We start from the raw sequence: 22,821 nt of genomic DNA, 5'->3' as shown, positions 1-22,821 counted from the left end.
AGACCATGAGATGAAGAAAAATTCTCAGCGCTCTGAATTTTTTGTTTAAATACTTTAGTTGTGCCAATTTAATTTTTTTTATTAGTCTCTCTAAAGCAGCCTTCTCCAAACTGGGGCCCTCCAGATGTTTTGGACCTCAGCTCCCATCACCCCCAGTCATCATAACCAGTGGTCAGGAATGCTGGGAATTGTAGTCCAAACCAGCTGGAGAGCACCAGTTTGGGTAAGGCTGCTCTAAAAAAGAAAATGCCCTGCATTAAAAGAAATCTATAAACAGCTTCAACCTATTAGGCTTGATTCTCACATTATTGCAGCTGTGTGGTTGCTGTCATAAAATACTTCTGCATGATTGGCTGTCAGCATGGCTGCCATAACCACTTCTAATCAGTGCATTGGGGTAGTGCTGATATTGGTCAAATTGCGTAATGTAAGTCCCAGTCTATGTGGGACGCAGAAGTGCAGCCCTGACTATGTAGAAACATTTGCTGATCTACTGTGCCACTGCTATAAAGTCTGAATCAGATTTTGAACCTAAAAAGAACTGAATGGTCTGAATGCATAGACATACTTCAGGTATGTTGGTAAAACAGTTCTGTTGCAACCTTGGCAGGATAATTGTAAATCCTAATAGCAAAAGTTGAACCCCACAAATGTGAAAAGCAGCCTTTTGTTCTTATCTCTCTGAGCTTCCATAACTACCTCTTCATGCAAAGCTCTGGATTAATTTTGCCCTTTCTATTTATAGGGGAGATATGCATGATACTTATGAACATCATTCTTTTATATACAGACAGCATGTGGCTACTGGGCATACTAGTGTTTAGCTTATATCAGTGGTTTCCCCGCAAAATGCTCCCCTGAGGGTTGGTGACCCTGCTGAGTAGTGTGGACTGTGGTATGGGGGGCTAAGGGGGAAAAAATTGGGTGGAAGGGTTCCTCCTGATCCAACCCATTAACTTTAAGCTACCAGTTCTGCAAATTCTTCACTGTTCTGGGTATTGATCTGCTCACTACAATAAATTCAAGTGTTCTTAATACCTAAAGAATTGTGCCTTAACTATCGTTTTAATACTGAGGATATTTAGAACACTTAGGTTTATTGCAATGGGTTTATTTATTGCCAATTCTCACTTTGCTAGGCAATGGTTATTAACCTAAAAGTAACTTAGGAATATTCATGAGGTCAGTTAAATGGGCTACCCTAAAATATAAAGGTTTGTAAGCTGATGTCATCGTCTAATTTCTCCCCCCACTCCTACCTCACTGTGTTTCCAAGATAGCTTTTAAAAGCATTTTATTCCCTTGTCTTTTCTTTAGTCATAATATGTAACAATTAAAGCCTTCCTACCAGTCCAGTAAAATCTCTGTCTATTCCAGTAACATCTGTATCACCCACCGCAACCAGCCAGGATGAGAAATTTCCTCCCCCGTCCAGCTTCTCTCTAAATGAATGCATATAACTGGAACCTCAACAAGCTCTAGACATTCCTGACACTGATGATATATAGCCCTAGCAGTCTTGATAGTGGAAGGATGGCTTATCCCTGGACCTAATCCTCCTCTGATAATCAGGGCGTCCAAATGGTTCTTGCCTTAAAGGTCTGAATTTATCCATCCAGTTTTCTGTCTGCCTGTCCAGTCTGATAGAATGTGCACTGAGAGAGCTAATTGCTGAGAGAATTTGCTGCTTGCCTGCATGACTGATCAAGAATGTAGCACGTTCATTTCAGACAGTCCCAGACAGATTTTTCTTCAGCCTCTGCCTTTAGGGGAAGAAGATTATGATGTATTATCATTATCTAAGAATTAGGTGTCTCTTCAGTTGCTTCAGAACTCCTGTGTCATTAAGGAGTTAGTGCTGTCTTTTTGTGTAGTACTGACTAACTTCACATGTTGTCAAGAAAATTAGTGCATCATGTTATCAATAATTCTACTTTCCTTTCTGGTAATGCTTTCTTTCAGATTTCATTATTTGTATTGGTGCACCTTCCAGCTGACAAGTGACTGGGAAGAATGGGATGCCAGCTGTATTAGATACAGACAGTTTCTTTAGATTAAGGAAAAGAGTCCTTTTCTAGCAAATATTATGTACTCAACTTTAAAATGGTTGTGATAAACTTGACCAGTTGCTGCATTTTTGTTGGTGCACACACATGCTACCTAAGAAGAATTTACCTGAGAAGGTAATGCAAGTTTAATCTAACAGTTATACATTCATTTGAAGTAACAACTGTTTATTTTAGACATGCATTTATTCTTCCAATATCAAGCCCTTAAAATAAACTTAGCTAGAACTAAACTTTTTTTTAAAGTACCATTGAGTAGAATGGATCTTGCTCCCAGGTAAGTGTGTATATAGGATAGCAGATAGGGACTCAGGGAAGTTTTAAATAACTTATTTATACCTTACTAAGAGATCAGTGGTGGATTTGAGATAAAGGGAAGCTGGTCTTGGTTTCAAAATCTTGTTTCATCAAATACTATGCCTAGCTGGAAATGAAATCCACCAAATTAATGAAAATGCCCCAAAGGGTGTACTTCTTAATATATCTCAGTTCTATCACATTGAGATACAAGGGCTGGAGGTAGGAGCAAATATTAATGCAGTTTCTGAGTGGTAACACAGTGGTAACAGTGGTAATACAACCACTGTACCTGGGTAGAAGAGAAAGATAAAGCAGTAGTCTTATATCCCAAGGTCACAACTAAAATATCTTCTGCATTAATGTCTAAACCGTTTTTTTCTGCCTTAAAGTAAATAGCTAAACAAGAACTGTAGAACTACCTATTTTCCTGCAACTTCCACTTATTTATGCTACATGTCTACATGGCATAATACAGAAAGACAGGCATACTTTAACCTCTGAGCTGGAGTGTTCACAATCGATGCTCAGGCTCAGACGTTAACTTAGTCCAGGCTTGACCATTGTTGTGGCTTTCCTCTTCTCTTACTTATGAAATCTAGCTCAACACCAAACTAGTATTTGTGGAGACCATGAGGAGTCATGTCAGAGGTCAGATATTTGAGACCATTTTCCCACAATGGCCCTGTGCGAGTGATCCCTTACTGTGTTAAAAAAAAAAAAAGTTGTCAAAGAGGATTAAATGGGATTAGTTAGAATATTGCCCTCCCAGAAGTAGTCCCAAGACACTAAGAGAAGAACCTAGCCAGGCAGTAAATGCACTTTATTTGACCAGGACACAACCTTGGCTACATTCCTTCAGGAATCTGAATGGGAAAAGTTAAGTCCCCTAAACTGGATTAGTAAGTAATCTCATGGTTTGTAGCATCTGCTGAAATAAATCAGCATGCTGGTTGCATTCTTACAGTTTTGGGGAGAACTGATGGAATCATTGGCTACAGTGATCAAAGTTAGGATTAATTTTGCCCATTGTTGGGTGGAACAGGCCAATTCATAAGCAAATACTTGAAAGCCATTCATTTAATGTTTATAAAATTTCTGATTTACTGATTTATTTGGGAGTTGTAAGAGAAAGTTGTCACATAAAGATAACCTGGTGGCCCTTCAGATGTTTTGACTGCAGCTCGCATAAACCCCAGCCAGCATAGCCAGTGCTCAGATTATGGAAGCTGTAGCTCAGAACATCTGGAGGGCACCATCTATCTGCTTGAGGTGTAAAACCCACAGTTGAGCTGGTAAGAAAAATTACCTGTATCACCTTCTGCTCTGTTGCAGTATAGTTACTGAAGATAGAGCACGGAACCATAATTTTTTGTTTGCTTTGCTTAGTTTTTACTAAGGGACCTATCAATGGGATTTCCTCAGTTGGGGGCCTACCTACCTGTCAGTGTGAAACCCTTTCAACTAAGAGGAATAAACAATTGTTTTCAGCAGTTCCTGCTTGGCAGTCAAACATGTAGCGATGACTCACTATTGCATCCTTCTCCACTTCTTGGGAATCATTCTCCAATTTATTGTGGCTATTTGTTTCTGCTATCCTAATCCTGTTCTTCTCTGCACACAAATCTGGAAGTTTATTGCTTTGCAGAGATATTACTTTCTTCTGTCATATTTCGAAGTGTAAACTTTGTAACTACACTACTTGCAGTAATAGCATGTGTTGCAAGTCCAAATTACCTATCTGCATGTAGACATTTACTCACTGGAGGAAGGACTGTCTGTAATTGAAGCGGCTGGGAGGAGGGTTTGATATGCAAACAGTGGCTGGGTTTGGATGACACTGTGCCTGTGGGCTCCAAGTTATATATGCAACCCCTGCTCGGGGGCTGTCATGTTGTACAAACCTGGTGAGCGTGGGTTATGTGAAATTTACTAACCCCTTATTATTATTAGATTTATTAGCCGCCTATCTACCCGGCCACTGAATTAAACAACCTTCGTATAATCCTAAAACAGATTATGGGTTATGCGAGGATTGTTTTATGCTCACATAAGCCACAATCGTCAGGGGTTGCATACTCAAAATGGCGGCCACACACATTGCAGCCACTGTGGGCTGATGTGTTGCGCAAACAGCTCCAATGTTTCTCATAGCTTTTGCTGGACTGAGGCGCTGCCTGACCCCTGGCTACCATTGCAATTTTCATTATGATTTGTGTTAGACCAGTGCTCTCTGTTGCTGAAGATTTTTGTTTGAAAAATGATCTCCAAGAACTTAGGTTTAGCACTACACTAGTTGCATTATATGGACTAAAAGTTTTCGTTGATAGTCCAAAAATAGCTATCTTCTAGTTTGTCTAGATCAGCAATTAATTACTGTTCTTGGAACTGATTTGCATGCAAGTCTGAAATATGAATGTGTTCATAAAATATTAACAGTAAGATTTAGTATTTCCCTTCATGAGGGATTATGCTGTGAGGTTTGTAGTGATGTGTATATGTGTATATATATATATATATATATACATACATACATACATATATATATATGAGAAATGTCCCAAATTCGCATTTGCTAGATCTCTCTGATGTAATATACCAATTAAGCTGAAACCAATTTTGAAATATTTGGGAGATTGTGTATACAAAGAACTAGCTGCATTTCATGTCATTTTGCACTTTTTCTTCCAGTACTTGCTAGAAATGAAAAGCTTAATTTTACCATCGGAGCACATTCTTAAGCGTGGAGACAGTGAAGCAGTGGCGTATGCTTTCTTCCATCTTCAGCACTGGAAGCGGATAGAAGGGGCCCTTAATCTGTTGCATTGCACATGGGAAGGCAGTAAGTATTCTTTTGTCAGTAGCATGAGCTAATTTCTCTTTGTTTTTCAGTAAGCATTTTAAATGAGCATCTGAAACTTCTTGTGCCTTTGTTCATATGGTTAATCTGTGGAGCTACCCTGCCCAATACTGAGATTCCTTCTGTACCTCTAGTAAAGTTGGAATTGATTTCATACAGGCTAACAGTTAAGCTCACCAGAGCTTGCAACCATTCATAGAATGGATCTTGGAATCTTCCTGCAGCATTCTGGCATTTCATCTGGCAGATATGCAGAGGTTCCAAGGCTGGTGAATTGATGTGGAAAATACTAATTGAGGGCAGGAAGTTTTGATCTCCATTGCCTGTGATTTGGGTGCACATGGAGGTAGCTCTGTCTAACTGGGTGAACAAACATGAGTTATCCTTTTATTGGGCACTAAACAGTGTTCTTACCAGGATATCATGAATATGTAATATATGGAGTTACTAAATGCATTTATTTTAAGATACGTATTATAATTTTGAGGGATTAGCCATTTTGCTGCTCTTGAGATTTTTTCTGTTCCTTTTAAGAAAAAAAAGGGTTTAAAATGTCCCTTTCCTGAAAACATTTCCATTTTGAACAGGAAACTATTCTCTCTCCCTACATTTCTATTTTCAAAAAGCCTGTAGTATTTACACAAGATGACACCATTAAACTCCTAAGACTTCATTGAACTTGTGAGTCATATTTTTCTTTTGGTAAATCTAGTAATCAATCCAAACCGCTGTGTTTCATCCTGGAGCTGTTGCATTTCTTCACATAGAACTAGCTAGTTTGGGAGACTGAAATCTCCTTTCTGTTCTCCATATTAAGTCCAGCACAAACATGAGTGAACAAACATTTTTGCCATGTGAACACTTGGGCTGGTTCATCCCAAGAGACTTGAAGGATTTTATGTGTTTCAAGAACTCTATGGGGGATTTGCTGATTGCCAGTGATGGTGTGAAGGACTGAGGCTTACAGAGACAAGGAAAAGAAAAAGGTCAGGTCTAGAGGCCTGGAGTTTTTGTTGGGAGGGGGTATCCCTGAGAGGAGTAGTTTCATTTCCCTGGTTAAGTTTCAGTCTCATTTCCCCAGTTAAGTTTCATTTCTTCAGGTTTGAAGCAGTACTTTCAGTTTTGGGGGAGGAGGGTATATAAAGAGAGCGAGAGAGCAGTCACAGTCAGGAAGACCAGAACCTGAAAAGGGAGCATGAAGAAGTAGCCCAGAAAAGTCTAAGCAAACTAGCTCAAAGTGGGCTAGATGAAACAACAATCCATTGGATCCATAGTTGGCTACAGAATGGGACTCAAAGAGTGCTTATCAATGGGACCTTCTCAAACTGGGGAGAGGTAATGAGCGGGGTACCACTAGGGATGTACGAAAGTCACTTACCTTTTCGCAGCTTGGCTTCGTGGTGGGGGGGAGGCACTTCGCTTCTCCCCCCGAAGTTCAGGCGAGGGAGGGGAGGCGCCTCGCCTGGCCGAAATTCAGGCCGGGGTGGGAGGCGCCCCACCTCGCCTGGCCGAAATTCAGGCCGGGGAGAAGCGCCCCGTCTCCCCGGCCGCGAAACAAAAAGTGAAAAAACAAAACCAAACCCGTGATAGGCTACGTAATGATTAACGTAGCCTATCACGGCTAGTTTTCCAAAGTCAGCCGTGATAGGCTACGTTAATCGTCATGTAGCCTATCACGGGTGACTTTGGGGGGGAAAAAAAAAAGCGTGTACGCAAATGGCGGCGGCCAATGGGCGCCGCCATTTGTGTTCCTTATTTTGGCACGTCTAGTCTACGTAATGATTTACGTAGACTATGGCGAAAATAAGGGCAACGCATACGTGATGATTAACGTAGCCTATCACAGCTGACTTTGGAAATCTAGCCGTGATAGGCTACGTTAATCATTACATAGCCTATCACGGGTTTTGTTTTTTACTTTATTTTGTAATGGCGGTGGTGGCAGCCGGTCAGAAGACCGGCCGCTGCCCCCGCCGAACCGCCGCCGAACCGCCGCCGGGACCCACCGCCGAGAGGGACATTCGCAGGAGGTAAGTCCCATCCTGGGGGGGATGGCGGAGAATTTCACCGCCAATTTCAGGGGGCCGAATGCATTGGCATTCGGCCTCACCGAGATTCGTGGAGAAATTCTCAGAAATTCTCCACCATCCCTAGGTACTACAGGGCTCAGTCCTGGGCCCAGTGCTCTTCAACATTTTTATTAATGTCTTGGAGGAGGAGGTGCAGGGAATGCTGATCAGATTTGCAGATGACACAAAATTGGGCGGGAGAGCTAATACTTTGGAAGACAGAAACAAAATTCAAAGTGATCTGGATAGACTGCAGCGCTGGGCAGAAAACAACAGAACGACATTTAATAGGCATAAATGCCAAGTTCTGCACCTAGGAAAAAGAAACCAAATGCACAGTTACAAGATGGTGGATACGTGGCTCAACCATACTACAAGCGAGAAGGATCTTGGAAGTGTTGTCAATCACAAGCTGAATATGAGCTGACAATGTGATGTAGCTGCAAAAAAGGCAAATGCTCTTTTGGATTGCATTAACAGAAGCATATCTAGATCCAGGGAAGTACTAGTCCCCCTCTACTCAGCACTGGTTAGGCCTCATCTGGAGTACTGTGTCCAGTTCTGGGCACCACATTTTAAGAAGGATGCAGACAAACTAGAGAGGGTCCAGAGGAGGGCAACAGAGATGATCAGGGGACTGGAAACAAAGCCCCATGAAAGAACTGAGCATGTTTAGCCTTGAGAAGAGAAGACTGAAGGGAGATATGATAGCGCTCTTCAAGATTGTCACAGAGAGGAAGACCAGGATCTCTTATCCATCATCCCAGAGTGCAGGACATGGAATAAAGGGCTCAAGTTACAGGAAGCCAGATTCTGGCTGAACATCAGGAAAAACTTCCTGACTGTTAGAGCAATATGACAATGGAACCAATGACCTAGGGAGGTAGTGAGCTCTCCCACACTGGAGGCATTCAGGGCAAGGCCTGGCAGCCATCTGTCAGGGATGATCTGACTTGGATTCCTGCATTGAGCAGGGGGCTGGACTCGATGAACTTGTAGGCCCCCTCTAACCCTACTATTATATGACTCTATAATTCTAAGTACAGCTAGGGTAAAGGAACTTGCATTTTGCAGCTTTTATTTTCTCTTAATGCTTTTTGTATCACTCAGCTCTATTGTGTAAATACCTTTAGTTGTGATTTGCTTGCTTTAATGATCCAGTAAACTGTTTGTTTATTTATTTGTTTATTTCATTTCTATACCGCCCAATAGCTGAAGCTCTCTGTTAACTGTTGTTGTTGTTCAGTCATTCAGTCGTGTCCGACTCTTCATGACCCCATAGACCATAGCACGCCAGGCCTTCCTGTCCTGCGCACTCTCCCGGAGTGTGCTCAGGTTCATATTCATTGCATCGGTGATGCTATCTAGCCATCTCATCCTCTGCCGTCCCCTTCTCCTTTTGCCTTCAGTCTTTCCCAGCATCAGGGTCTTTTCCAGAGAGTTTTCTCTTCGCATTAGGTGGCCAAAATATTTGAGCTTCAGCTTCAGTATCTGTCCTTCCAATGAGCACTCAGGGTTGATTTCCTTTAGGATGGACTGATTGGACCTCCTTGCAGTCCAGGGGACTCGTAAGAGTCTTCTCCAGCACCACAGTTCGAAAGCATCAATTCTTCGGCGCTCAGCCTTCCTTATGGTCCAGTTCTCACAGCCATACATTACTACTGAGAAAACCATAGCTTTGATTAGACGGACCTTTGTCGGCAAGGTGATGTCTCTGCTTCTTACTATGCTGTCTAGGTTTGCCATAGCTTTCCTCCCAAGGAGCAAGCGTCTTTTAATTTCATGGCAACAGTCACCGTCTGCGGTGATCTTGGAGCCCAAGAAAGTAAAATCTGTCACTGCTTCCATTTCTTCCCCTTCTATATGCCAGGAAGTGATAGGGCCAGATGCCATGATCTTAGTTTTTTGAATGTTGAGTTTCAAACCAGCTTTTGCACTCTCCTCTTTCACCCTCAACAAGAGGCTCTTTAGATCCTCTTCACTTTCTGCCATTAGGGTGGTATCGTCTGCATATCGGAGGTTGTTGATAATTCTCCCGGCAATCTTAATTCCGACCTCTGATTCATCCAACCCGGCATTTCTCATGATGTACTCTGCATATAAGTTAAATAAGCAGGGTGACAATATGCAGCCTTGTCGTACTCCTTTCCCAATTTTGAACCACTCAGTTGTTCCTTGTCCAGTTCTTACTGTTGCTTCTTGACCCTTGCACAGGTTTCTCAGGAGACAGGTAAGGTGGTCTGGTACTCCCATCACTTTAAGAGTTTGCCACAGTTTGTTGTGATCCACACAATCAAAGGCTTTAGCATAGTCAATGAAGCAGAAATAGACGTTTTTCTGGAATTCTCTTGCTTTCTCCATGATGCAGCAAATGTTGGCGATTTGATCTCTAGTTCCTCTGCCTCTTCGAAACCCAGCTTGTACTTCCGGTAGTTCTCGGTTCACATACTGCTGAAGCCTAGCTTGTAGGATTTTGAGCATCACCTTGCTGGCATGTGAAATGAGCGCAATTGTGCGGTAGTTTGAACACTCTTTGGCATTGCCCTTCTTTGGAATTGGAATGTAAACTGACCTTTTCCAGTCTTGCGGCCATTGCTGAGTGTTCCAAATTTGTTGGCATATTGAATGCAGCACTTTAACAGCATCATCTTTTAGGATTTTAAATAGCTCAGCTGGAATACTGTCAGCTCCGCTAGCTTTGTTGTTACTAATGCTTCCTAAGGCCCACTTGACTTCACTCTCGAGGATGTCCGGCTCAAGTTCAGTGACCGCACTATCATGGCTATCAAGGACATTACTATCATGGCTATCAAGGACATTAAGATCTTTCCTGTATAGTTCTTCTGTGTATTCTTTCTACCTCTTCTTAATCTCATCTGCTTCTGTTAGGTCCCTGCCTTCTTGCTCCTTTATCATGCCCGTCTTTGCACAAAACATTCCCTTGAGATCTCCAATTTTCTTGAAGAGATCTCTAGTCTTTCCCATTCTGTTGTTTTCCTTGATTTCCTTGCATTATTCATTTAAGAAGGCCTTCTTGTCTCTCCTTGCTATTCTCTGGAACTCTGCATTCAGTTGGAGATATCTTCCCCTTTCTCCCTTGCTTTTCGCTTCCCTTCTTTCCTCAGCTACTTGTAAAGCCTCATCAGACAGCCACTTGGCTTTCTAGAGTGACAGTTACCCCACATCTACAGCCTAAACCCCACATTATTGGGGAGGGGAAATTTAAAAGAAGGAAGGTGGGACTCTTAAGAAGGCAAGAGATCCTTAAGGAGCTGCTCAGGGGATCCAGGTTATAAGGGGAACCCTGACAGATGGTCACTCTGCAGATGAGCTGGTCAACATATGGAATCAGATGCTGCCTTTGACATTTATTTCCACATCAACACCAACTTCTAGGCTCCATTTTCCCTCCCATTCTGCAATATGGAAAGCAAAACGGTTAGAATGCTAGTGGTGAAATACTGGCCAAATCTGATCTTTTAATGCATCCCGTTTGCTGCAGTCTTGGCCACAGCATACATCAAAGAAAGTGTCATTGTACAAATGCAGTGATGGCTTACAATGCCATCCAACAAAGCTTTTCTAAGTGGAGGAGGATGTTCAGTTCACCAGTTGCCTATATAGAATGTAAACCATCTGCGGTCCTCTGCAACAGGGTTATAAGGCATTTCATGGATAAAATCACTCCTATCTATTCCTGCTTGGATGTCACTATTGTGACAGATGTTCAAACCAAAAATGTCAGAGGAGTCATCTTGTGTGTTGTTCAGATCACTTTTCAGTTTTTATTTATTTATTCAATCTGTATACACCCAATGGGCAAATGCCTTTGGGCTGGTTTACAATAATAAAAGCGAACAATGCAAAATAACAAAAAATACAACAATAGAAGTAACAAAGTAATATTAAACATTAAAATCATTAAAAAAATTAAAAAAATTAAAAATTGAGGATCCAGCAATAAATTTAATAATCAGACTAACAGATTAAAGATTAAATGCCTTCTTAAAGAAGAATGTCTTAACCTGGCATCTAAATGTATGCAATGAAAGTGCCAGGCAGATATCCCTGGGATTTCACAGATGGGGGGGCCACTACAGAGAAGGCGCTTTCCCTGGTAGCCATCCATTGCACCATTGTGAGTGGTGGCATCCAGAGAAGAGTCTCCAAAGACTATCTTGGCAATCAGGCAAGAATATATGGGAGAAGGCACTTCCTCAGGTAGACAGGTCCTAAGCCATTTAGAGCATTAAAGATCAGCACCAACACTTTGAATCAGGCAGGCTTGGAAACTGTCTTGTGCATGGATGCTGACAAGATGTTTGCAAAATGCAAGTAATCTCCTGTAAATGCTTATCCCATTTGGTTTATGCAAAAGAGACTGAATGGATTGTAAGAAGTGAAGATTACTGAGTCTGAGGGAAGGAAAGATGGTGCCTGTTTAAAAGGGATCACAGCTCCCCTCCCGCGCTCTCTCACTCTCTCTATAGAGAGATATCTAGATATAAAGCTAGACTTATGAGTGGCTTTTCTTACTATCTATTTTCTAATCTTTCATTTGTGGTTATGGTGGCTGCTAGGCAATTTCCCATGCTTTCTCATCTCCAGTTGGATTTGGGACTATGCCTATCTTTGTAGCCCTGGTGGGCAATCCTTGACTAGAAAGCCACAGAAGTAATTCCAACTTCTTGTCCTTCTAACCTCTCTACAGTCTAGTACAACCTTCCTCAACCTGACACCATCCAGATGTGTTGCTGAACTACAAGCTGGGAGTTGTAGTCCAACACATCTGGAGGATGCCAGGATGGGGCAGGCTGGACTATTACATTGAATAGTAACCTGTCCAAGGTGCTGTACATAACCTAGATATGACAAGTGAAGTGCATTTGGCATGGGTTTGATGTCAGTGACCATTTTCCCCCTCTTTTTTTAGCATTTAGAATGATCCCATATCCATTAGAAAAGGGCCATCTATTTTATCCCTATCCTAGCTGCACAGAGTCAGCAGACAGAGAGTTATTACCAAGTAAGTGACTATTTAATTTCTCTTTGGGGGGTTTCTTCATCTGCAGGTAGTCCAAATGTCTATTCCCTTTGTGTATATTTTTATACAGGGTAAAAAGAGGAGGGGAGGCACGTGTTCAGGAAAAAACAATGGAGAAAAGAAAATGGAGAAATCCCAGGTGCCTATAGAAAAAGGTTTATTGTAGTTCTTTTACATTGGCCAGACGCATTTTGGAAATACTGATTTCCTTCTTCAGAGGCTCCAATAAAAATATATACATACATCATCTTGGTTATTTCATGTTACTCCAGAACATATAAAAACATCTCAAACATTCCTAAAATAAATAATTACTATAAAAATATAAATTTCACAACCAGTTTTAACCTATACACAATTAATACTTCTCACATTCGTATAAAAATCAAGAAACCATTACTTTTACACTTATTAAAACTAACAAGGCAAAAAATGAGAACGATGAAGTGCAAGGATTTGTTATTGTCTGTATATAGAAAAAACTTCAAATGAGAACCTCAAGATTACTTTAACCACAATAATTATCATATTAAAAAATAAAACATCAATACTGGTTTATAATATTAAGAAACCTTCCTCACATAGAAACAGATGAATGGCTTGTCTACCTTACATTGCACACTCTAATTCCCTTATATTATGCCACCATTTAGTAAGATAAATTAAAGTCCTCACATCATCTTATTATACAGATTTTGTTATTTTAATTTAACAACAGGCATTTGTTCACCTGTAAAAATCTGTTGTTCTTTAAAATAGCCTTAGACGGTTAAGAAACTTTATTTGAATGACCAGGAAGACAAATAGAGCAGGGAAGAGAGGTTAGGAATGTCCATACTAAAAATTGTTTGATATACAATCTAACTACACTTTACTCCCTTGCTTTTGTACCAAATATAAACAGATCCTAGACTCACCATAAAATATTGTAATCTTGTATGACCCATAGTTTTCCCAGGAAGTTATTTGCTTAACACCCACAAACTCACCTTATCTTGTAGTCAATGTACTAAGACAGACAAACCTCATCCGTTTGTATTAGCAGAAAGAGTCCTGTGGGCTAGCTTAAATCATTTGGATAAAATGCCCTTAATTGGCTACACTGGGCTAAAACATTGATGTTACATAAGGAAAACAAAAACTTCTCTCTGCCTTTCCTGATTCTGAAAAAAAACTTAAACAATTATTATCCCATTTACAAAAATGGTAAATAATCAACATCTTCATTCAGTCCTATGGGTGAAACACTACTGAGCTTTAAAAACCAAAACATTTATCTTCTGAGGAGCGGTTTATTATTAGATCCATGCAGTTTTTCTATTACCCAGAAGGTGAGCTCCTCTGTGGACTAGTGTACTTGTGAAAAATGATTGACTAAGGGTGCACCTAATCTCTTGTTCTGTATGTTGCTGAAATGCTCACTCATACGTTTCTTAAGTAGCCTTTGTGTCTGGCCAACATAAATTTTGTCACAGGTGCATTTAATAGCAGAGACTACATGTGTGCTACTACAGGTGGAAAATTGTTTGATCTCATGTTTTCTTGTCTACTGGGTTTGTAAATGTTTGGCATTTTTTGGTGTATTTGCAGAATATACAATGGCCACATGACATGCTGTGACACCTAGAAATCTATATAATTTGCTGCTAATATGTTTATATAAAAGGTGCTGGGCGTTTTGAAGTTTACAATATAAGGTAGACAAGCCATTCGTCTGTTTCTATGTGAGGAAGGTTTCTTAATATTATAACCCAGTATTGATGTTTTATTTTTTAATATGATAATTATTGTGGTTAAAGTAATCCTGAGGTTCTCATTTGAAGTTTTTTATATATACAGACAATAACAAATCTTTGCACTTAATCGTTCTCATTTTTTGCCTTGTTGGTTTTAATAAGTGTAAAGGAATGGTTTCTTGATTTTTATATGAATGTGAGAAGTATTAATTGTGTATAGGTTAAAATTGGTTGTGAAATTTATATAATTTTTATAGTAATTATTTTAGTAGTGTTTGAGATGTTTTTATATGTTTTGGAGTAACGTGAAATAAGCAAGATGATGTATGTATATATTTTTATTGTAGCCCCTGAAGAAGGAAATCAATATTTCGAAAACGTGTCAGGCCAATATAAAAGAACTACAATAAACCTTTTTCTATAGGCACTTGGGATTTCTCCATTTTCTTTTCTTCATTTTTATACAAACACATAGTGAATATTCCACACACGTGTACACTGAAATGCAGTTACCTTTAAGGGCACAATCCTATACATGTTTAGACTTACAAAAGTCCTACAACTCCCAGCATTCCCCAGCCAGCATAGCTTTTTCAGTAGCAGTGTAGCAGTTAGGAAGGACAGCCCTAATCCAACAAAGTAAATTAGAACACTTTTTACATTGCCTTTGTGGTGTGGAAGTTCCTGAAGTGCAGCTCCTTCCCATGGTACAAAGTATATGTCAAGACCCCAGGCTTTGTGAGAGAAATTCATGGTATGGCTCTTCCACATGCCAGCATTTCCCTCAATTTCCAGGAGGTGAGAGACTGGTACAGGGAAGAATCAAAGTTTGTGCTCCCTCTGCATGGCGTGAGGTTTCTGACACCAACAACCTGTAGTAGGGATAGAGTTGTGCTGTTTTGATTTCTGCACTGTGAAGATAACCTGAGAAAGGAGTATTTCTCTTTATGATGTTTCCAAAAAGAGTTAAGTATTGTTGCCATTTTATTCAGTTTCTGTATTGCTTACATATTGCCACTTGGTTTTGTAGCTTATTTTGACTGTCAAGTTTCTTTACTTGTTTGGAGCAGCACAGCAAATTTCTTCTCTGGAACATTCTTGGCTGGTTGGTTGAAGGGAAATGCATTATAAATTGCTGTGTTTGCCCACTACCAGGCCAGATTGAGCATTTCTTTCTGGAAAGGTGTATTATAGGGACTGCAAGTTTGGTCAGTACTCCTATGACTGTGTCCACTTTAAAGGAAATGCTCAATACTCAGGTGTTAGTACAGGCATCCATGTCCTTTCAGTCAGCACCCCATCATTGGGAAATTGCTTCACCCCTTCAGTTAGCAACTTGTACATCTTGATTAAAGACTCTCTATGGGTAGGGTGGACTTTTATTTATTTATTTATTTAAAAACATTTTAAACCACTTTATATTTAAAAATATTAGAAGCACTGTATAAATAAGATAATAGAAAATATCCTAACAATAAAAACAAGGTAAAACCCTAGAACAATAATAATTACTGTGTCTAATCTGGCAGTAGAATATACTGTTGATATCAATGATCAACACCAAATATTTGTTTCAGTGTTTCAACAATTTATTTGTTTCACAAATGAGTTTTTGGCATGCGATGAAATGATAATATCATTTCCAACGGGAGGCTGTTCCAAAGAATAGGTGCCATTACTATGAAGGGCATCTTCCCAGGTGGTTGCCTGATGGATAACTGGTGGTTGAGGCACCACCAAGAGGACGTCATCTGCTGTTCTCAGAAAGTAGGCAGGACAATGTGGGAGAAGGTGTTCAACCATCCCACACTGGGGAAGGTACCATACTGAAGGACTGCAGCTAGCATGCCTATGTTATGCACGTAAGTTTGCATTAAAGCCTATGCTAGTCATATTATGTAGCTCCCTTCTGTATTTTCCTATGCAGTATTGGAATTGTTCAACTCTCTTAAGATGTTTTAAGAGATATGTAAATTAAGCTGAAATGTTAGTTACCTGATCGTTAATGCTCAGTGGAAGAAAAAGTCTGCTCCAAAACATGTCCTGTAGGGTACATAAAAGTGAATCACACCTGCAGAACTGTTTCTGACATTCTAGAAAGGGCGCTTTTCACTTACACCAACTAAACCTTCTAACCAGCTCAGGGTTGCTTGAGGTGTTACATATTTTCTATATAGAGAGCACTTCCTTGTAGAAAAAATGTGGAAACAGTGTATAGAATGTCACGTGAGAAGGCTGCAGTACATGAAATGAAATAAATGCACACATCCAATTGTTGCATGAAATGATGTCCCCGTGTTTTTCTGTTTTTGTTTTCTGCATTGAAGCACATCAGCAATAGATGTGTGTAACATTTGACGGAGCTCTAGGATGCTCAAAATCTCTGTTTTTAATGCTAAATAATTGCAATCATAAAATAAAATTCAAAATAGGTCAGTGTAAAGCCTTAATGTAAGTGAAGTTGACTTTTGGCCATCTGGATGTTAAACATTTAGGAGTCCTTATCACAAATTTTTCATGGATGGTATAATGGCTAACAGCTGACAACTTTAAAAGCTCAAATTTGAGGGTCTGTCTTCTCAAGGGAGCCCTCAGGCCCCCATAATAGTTTTGTAGCTATGCACTGCCCTGTGTGCTCATGGCTACTCCTGATTTTTAAGACCCAACAACAGTTTTGAGATGTCCAAAGATATATCACTGAGTAGTAGTTTTTAACAGTTAGGTTACTTTTTTTTTTTTTTTAAGTTCCAGCATATAGCCTTGAAAAAAGTATGCCGAAGATACATTAGAAACCTCTTTTTAAAACCAGGTCTATAAAATCCTTTACATTGGCTGCCACATTTATATAGCCTTTGCCTAATAATGGATCTTCAAGGATTACTTGGGATTATTTGTCTGTATCACTGATGAGATCAAGAAAAAAGAGCTTCTCCTCCAGTAGATCATAATCTTGAGTTAGGCTCTTGATAGAAATCCATGACCTGGTTCACATCTAACGGGCAAGCCACTGTGGGTGAATTTCCCCACAGGGCTTGCTGTTTTGCATTTTGAAAATTCAAGCTGGGGTGGGGTGGTAGTTTGTTTCATGCAAACTCAATGAGGTTGCATTGTTAGAGTGGTTAAAAAGCCATCCAGAGCCCATGGCCTGTGTTATGGTTGCGGTTGGCTTGTTAACCACCCCCAACAACTCACCTCCCCAGATTTGCATGTAACAGCAAACTGACGTGCCCCCACCCAGTGGCTTGAATTTTCAAAATGGCAGCCGGTGCCATAACGAGAAGCCCCACAGGGAAATTTACCCATGATGGCTTCTTGTTACATACAAACTGGCCCCGTAAGTGATCCTTTGTAAAGCAACCTGGAAATATGCTTCAAGCTTCTCAGTTGCTGAATGTGAGAATTTTTGGTGCCCCTTTACATTATAATAGTGTTTTGTTTCATGCTAGGTGCTGTGACATTCTGATAAGTGTTAACTTCTGCATCTTGGGAGTGCTCCATTTGTAAAGTATACGGGGTGCTTATAACCAAAGCAGCCAAGGGGCACATCTGCCACAAGCGCACTTGCATATATGTGATTCAATAAAAAAAATTATCTTGAAAAGCTCCATTTAAAAACTAATTAAAATCTGCCCCCAGACTCCTCTAAATTATTCATTTCTCACTCATGCAGGATATTGCTTAAGAAATGCCTCAGCTAGTGACCAACCCTAAGCCATGGGCTTCCCGGTATAATAAACTCCAGTGCATGCTGGACATTTCAGCACAATCACTCACGCATTCCTGTTGAGTTTTAAATACAAAACTATTCATTAATAAAATTATCTTAACACTTTTTTGTGCTACAGTTCTCAAACAGTTTTCAAATTTTTAAAAATCTGTTAGTTTGATCTACTCTTAAAATGATCTTTTTAGGCAATTGAGGCTTGCACTATTGTATATCTAACTGCAACAGAAAAATAAAAAATATTCATCTATTTTGTGTGTTTTTTCATATTTTAAGCTAGATTCTATTTTCCTGGGATTCCTTTGCAGTCAAGCTGCTCCTGTTCCTCCTTGCCTTCAAGGCATTTCACTTTATAAAATACGATTTGGCTATGATTGCAAATTCTGTATAAATTAGCAAGTGTTTTTATTTTGTAAGGCGCATAGTTATTCTTGTAGATTCTGGTCCTAGCTTTGTCATGTGTTTATAGTGAACAAGTGAGATGGGACATTTTTCTTTATTAAAATATTCATAGACTGCCTTTTGGTCATAAGGCCCTCAAGGCAGTGCATAAAATGCACATTAGAACAATTTAACAATAACCATTAAGAACAAAGTAAATAAAAACTTCAGAAAAATAAATGTTTGTGTGGCCTGCAGCAGCCCTACCACATTCTAATCAAGGTGTGATACATATATTTCCCTCAGTTTCACTTGTGAAAGGGAAAAATATTTTTCTAAACTGTGTTAGAGATTCCATACCTTGAGGGTGTATCTTTCTCTGGGTTTGTAAATGATAACTTGGCTGATAACAGGCTGAAGAAGCAGTGTAGATGCTTGTATGGTACTCCATGCGGAGAAGCCCTGGGAGCACTGCCACGTGGAAGAAATTGCTAATGAGATGTATCTATAGATACACACTGCCACTTTATGTGAGAGTGACATGCCTCATTCATGTCAATTACTGGCACGAAGTGGTGACTATATCTGTGGATGCACCAAGCAAAGAATAATTTACAAACATCTCAATAACCCTGTATATATTTCATATTCTATTGTGCTTTGGAATGGTCAAAGGGGATCTTTCTGCGAACCTTACTCGTTCCTCATCCACTCCCAAGATTGATGACCTTATGCCATTCCATTAGCAAAATGTACTCCCAGTCTCAGACCACACTCTGGAATAACCTAAATTTCATATTTTGGTGATTTGGGGGAACTACCTACATCATACTGTATTTCAGCACTGGTCAACAATATATTTTGTTAAGCTTCTATAATCTCTTACGTTCAGAGTTATGAATAAAACTGTGGTTGTCATAACAATAGATTAAACTCAGCTGTCTTTTTTCTCTATGACAAATCATAACTTTGAAAATGTGTGCTGTTTTGGTAGAAAGGTGGGACACAAAATTAATCCTTTATAAAACCATCCCTGAATGCCTGACATGTCAAATTGTCATTTTCTTTCTTTCCAGCATTTCATGATGTCTCTGTGTACCCGCAGAAGGAGCTTCCTTTTTTCATCCACTTTACAGCAGGGCTGTGCTCTTTCACAGCAATGTTAGCCCTTCTCACACACCAGTTCCCTGAACTCATGGTCATTTTTGCTAAAGCTGTAAGTATTGTCTCCACTCCGGGGCTTACTTAAGGTATTGTGTGACATGCACAAACTAAGAGCCCTATCTGCTGACCTCTAGAAACGAGTTCAGAGTCATGGACATCTAAAAACCTGATTCAGCATAGCTCAGAGTTCTTCATTTTTCTTTCAAATAAGGATTTATTCAAGATGATCCCTGAAGATCTCAAGTTTTCTTTGGCAGCTGGTCTATGTCTAATTAGGAAGAAGCATTTGAGATACCAATATTTCTGGTTTTAAAGTGGAGAGAAGCCTGCTAGGTTATTTTTAAACCACATACAATGTTTCTTTGCTTTTAAGGATTTGCCAGTGATTATTGTTTAAATGAATAACATGAAAATATTTAGACTGTAAGCTCTCCGGGGCAAGGACAAGCTCTCTCTCAATATCCTGTTACAGGCTAATTGCATTACCTATATTTTTTAAAAATGAACTGTTGCATCCTTTCTCTACATTGGGAACTAACGGGACATGGTTGCTGACCAAAGAACATGTTGTGCATGGACTGAATGGAAGCTTAGATAGCTGCTTGCAAATGTTAAATCTAGTGTGTGGTGCAATATGGCCTAGATACTGCTCACCATAAAATCTAATCTACCTCTCTACCTTCCTTTCAGCTTCTTCCCACACTCATTCTGACTTATCTTCATAGAGGAGAAAACAGTGTTTTGTACTGGTTGTCATAGTAAAAACTTGAGCTATGAAAAACATGGAGGATTTGCCTGCATTTTGTTTTTGCTTTCAGTATTTTATTTATTGAATTTTGGAAACCAATTAGTAATTGGGTCTAGATTATTAAAGTAAGAAGTGAGTGGGATTTTGGCTGCACTGTTAGCAATCTGGATCTTTTGCTAACTTGGAGGAAAAAGAGTTGGTTTCACTTAGACCCCTGCAGTCTAAGTGAACTCAGTGGGCTGTTCGGGGCATGAGCCAAGGTGGACTCACTAAAATTTGTTGGCAGAAGCAAAATATCACTTATAGGTACTTTTGAATTTTTTTACCTCCAGACTTCCTTTCTTCCCCTCCTTCTATGTCATTTAAAAAATGCACTTCCATCAAGATCTGGGACACGGAGGGGAGTGAGCATCATATTGAGTTTTTGCTGTGAATACTGTTTAAAAATGTAGGAAAATCAACAAAATCAATAAAACTGGAAATGTCCTCCATAAGCTAGAATCTTCTCTTGTGGGGCAATAGTCCACAAGTGATATAGGGAACAAGAACCTTTTACTTGGAAAGTATGTAACAATGATTTCCTATTATCTTATTTTTTCATAGTTACAAATGTAGGGTAATATCCAACGGTATGCCAGCACTAGCACTAATGATGTTTTGCTAGTGTAAACTAATGCTTGCACAATGTAACTAGCACTTGCTAGCGTAACGGGGAAAAGCACTGATTTGCTGCCGAAATTCAGTGATGCAGCAGCAAAAAATGCCCCTTTTTGCTACTGCACTGCTGAATTTCAATGACACATCACTGTTTTTCCCCATTGCACTAGCACACACTAGTTAAGTTGCGGAAGCATTGGTTTATGCTAGCACAATATTATGAGTACTAGCGCTGAGACGCCATTGGATACTACTCAAATTCTTCATACCAGAAGCATGAGTTTTAATGTACCTCCCAAACTACACTAATCTTATATGCCTAGAAGATGGACTTGTCATCAAGATCCCACTCTTAATACAGCTCCAAAAGTACCTGTCATAATGTTCCCATGCTCTTTCATCTTACAAAAATAAACATAATAGTTCTGAAACTATTTTATTTAACAAATAAGACATGGAATCCAATCCTCAACTGCTTTTCTCAGAAGTAGCCTTTATTAGTTCAATGGAATCTACTTCCTAATGATTCTAATATGCTTAGAACTGCACATGTGGGAGGGCTTTTAAAAATAGTTACCTAACCTGGAACTTTTGCAAAGGGTGGGTTTGGAATCTGAATAAATTCGAATTCAAGCTGATTGCTTTGATTAATGGTAGCTTGAAAAATACAGCTGAAAAATACAGCTATCTGATAGAGAGATGCTTCCAGTACTCTACTAAATGCACTGACTTCAGCAAACCACACACTCCATGTCTCCAGAGCATGAGAGGTGTTTTGTAGAACTGTGGTCAAAGCAAAACAAAATCAGAATGCTTTGATTTATCCTCCTTCTGAAATAGGCATCCTACTTTTTTTTTCCCCCAGATTGCTTTGAGGGCCCAAGAAAATGTGCATGTAATTGGAGGTTGTCTCATGTACCATCTGCTGAACTGTCTTTGTCTCGTCTTTCCTGATGCTTTTTCAAGCCCTCCATTTTACTACTATTTGTTTATTTTGAAGTGTTTGTACCACACCGCTACTAACACAGTATTTGAGGTGGCTTACAATAAAATCAGATGGGCACTACTAAGGAGGTGCAAAAGTGCATACAGGTTTTCCCCAGATGTTCTAACTGCCACAGTGGTTCTGAGTCTGGGCCACAGACCGTCTCAGTGAAATGATCCTGGCCTAGAAGTGGCTGGGACATCCTAAAAGTCCTCTTAAATATTGATAGGTAGTACATTGGGACTGAAGACAACATTAAATTACTCCAAATCTACTTTGTATTGTGCATATAACCCAAAGCAACCATTATGGTATAGTCTCTGTCAGGAAGAGACTATTCTATATAAACCACTGGCTTGAGTTACTGTGGTTGTTCTGAAGAGGAGATAGCAACATCCTCCCTATAAAGTGCCAAACAATTGTCTGTTTTAGCCTCCCATCAAACTATGTTCTTAATACTGTAATAAATGCCTACTCTGGAACTGTGGTTGCATCAAATTATTTTGCAATAATTTTCTAATTGGATGGAGTGATATTAGTATGAAGCCAGGTAATACAATGAGCAGAATGCAGAAATGGAACAGGACTGCTAATTTTTAATGTCAAAGTTGCAGGAAATCCATATTCTACTTTCCTTTTATTAGGAGGTGTTGGAGTCATGTTGGTCTGATAACACAGGCCCCATTTCCACCAAATTTAGTTTAATAGTTACATGGGAAAAGTTTGCTGGACATGCCAGTGACACACTTGTGTGTTCAGAATTGGCTAACTTTGCAGGAACAGCACTACACTATCTGCTTGATTAATTCTTTAAGGACTGCATTAGCAAAATTGTATGATTTCCAAAAAGATAAATGGTCAAATGTTATTCTAACAAAGAATTGCTTAGTGAAGTTCTGTGCTGGATTTCCTTAATCAAACAATATTGTTGCCTCCTAATTTGCATACAAAGCAGTTTGAATGTTGAGCACTACATCTGAGCAGAAAACAGCATACTTATTAACAAGAATCATAGAATAGTAGGGTTGGAAGGGGCCTATAAAACCATCAAGTCCAACCTCGTGCTCAATGCAGGAATCCAAGTCAAAGC

At 39.6% G+C, this 22,821-nt stretch overlaps 1 protein-coding gene across 1 annotated transcript in view; it reads left to right on the top strand.

Annotated features, from left to right (window-relative positions):
• The window catches only part of ST7L (suppression of tumorigenicity 7 like), a 74,397-nt gene that overhangs the window by 39,604 nt on the left and 11,972 nt on the right, over positions 1–22,821 (top strand). Inside the window, exons 12-14 of the mRNA XM_084853453.1 lie at positions 5,055–5,205; positions 12,226–12,318; positions 19,254–19,393. Of these exons, the coding sequence (XP_084709579.1) occupies positions 5,055–5,205; positions 12,226–12,318; positions 19,254–19,393 (384 nt within the window). The remainder of the gene's footprint in view (positions 1–5,054; positions 5,206–12,225; positions 12,319–19,253; positions 19,394–22,821) is intronic.

The sequence above is a fragment of the Heloderma suspectum genome, chromosome 4, assembly GCF_057233095.1.
Source record: "Heloderma suspectum isolate Gila_16-S chromosome 4, 16-S_ref, whole genome shotgun sequence".
NCBI classification, from domain to species: Eukaryota; Metazoa; Chordata; class Lepidosauria; order Squamata; family Helodermatidae; genus Heloderma; species Heloderma suspectum.
The sequence above is the reverse complement of the archived record's forward strand: the minus strand, read 5'-3'. Positions and strand labels throughout refer to the sequence as shown.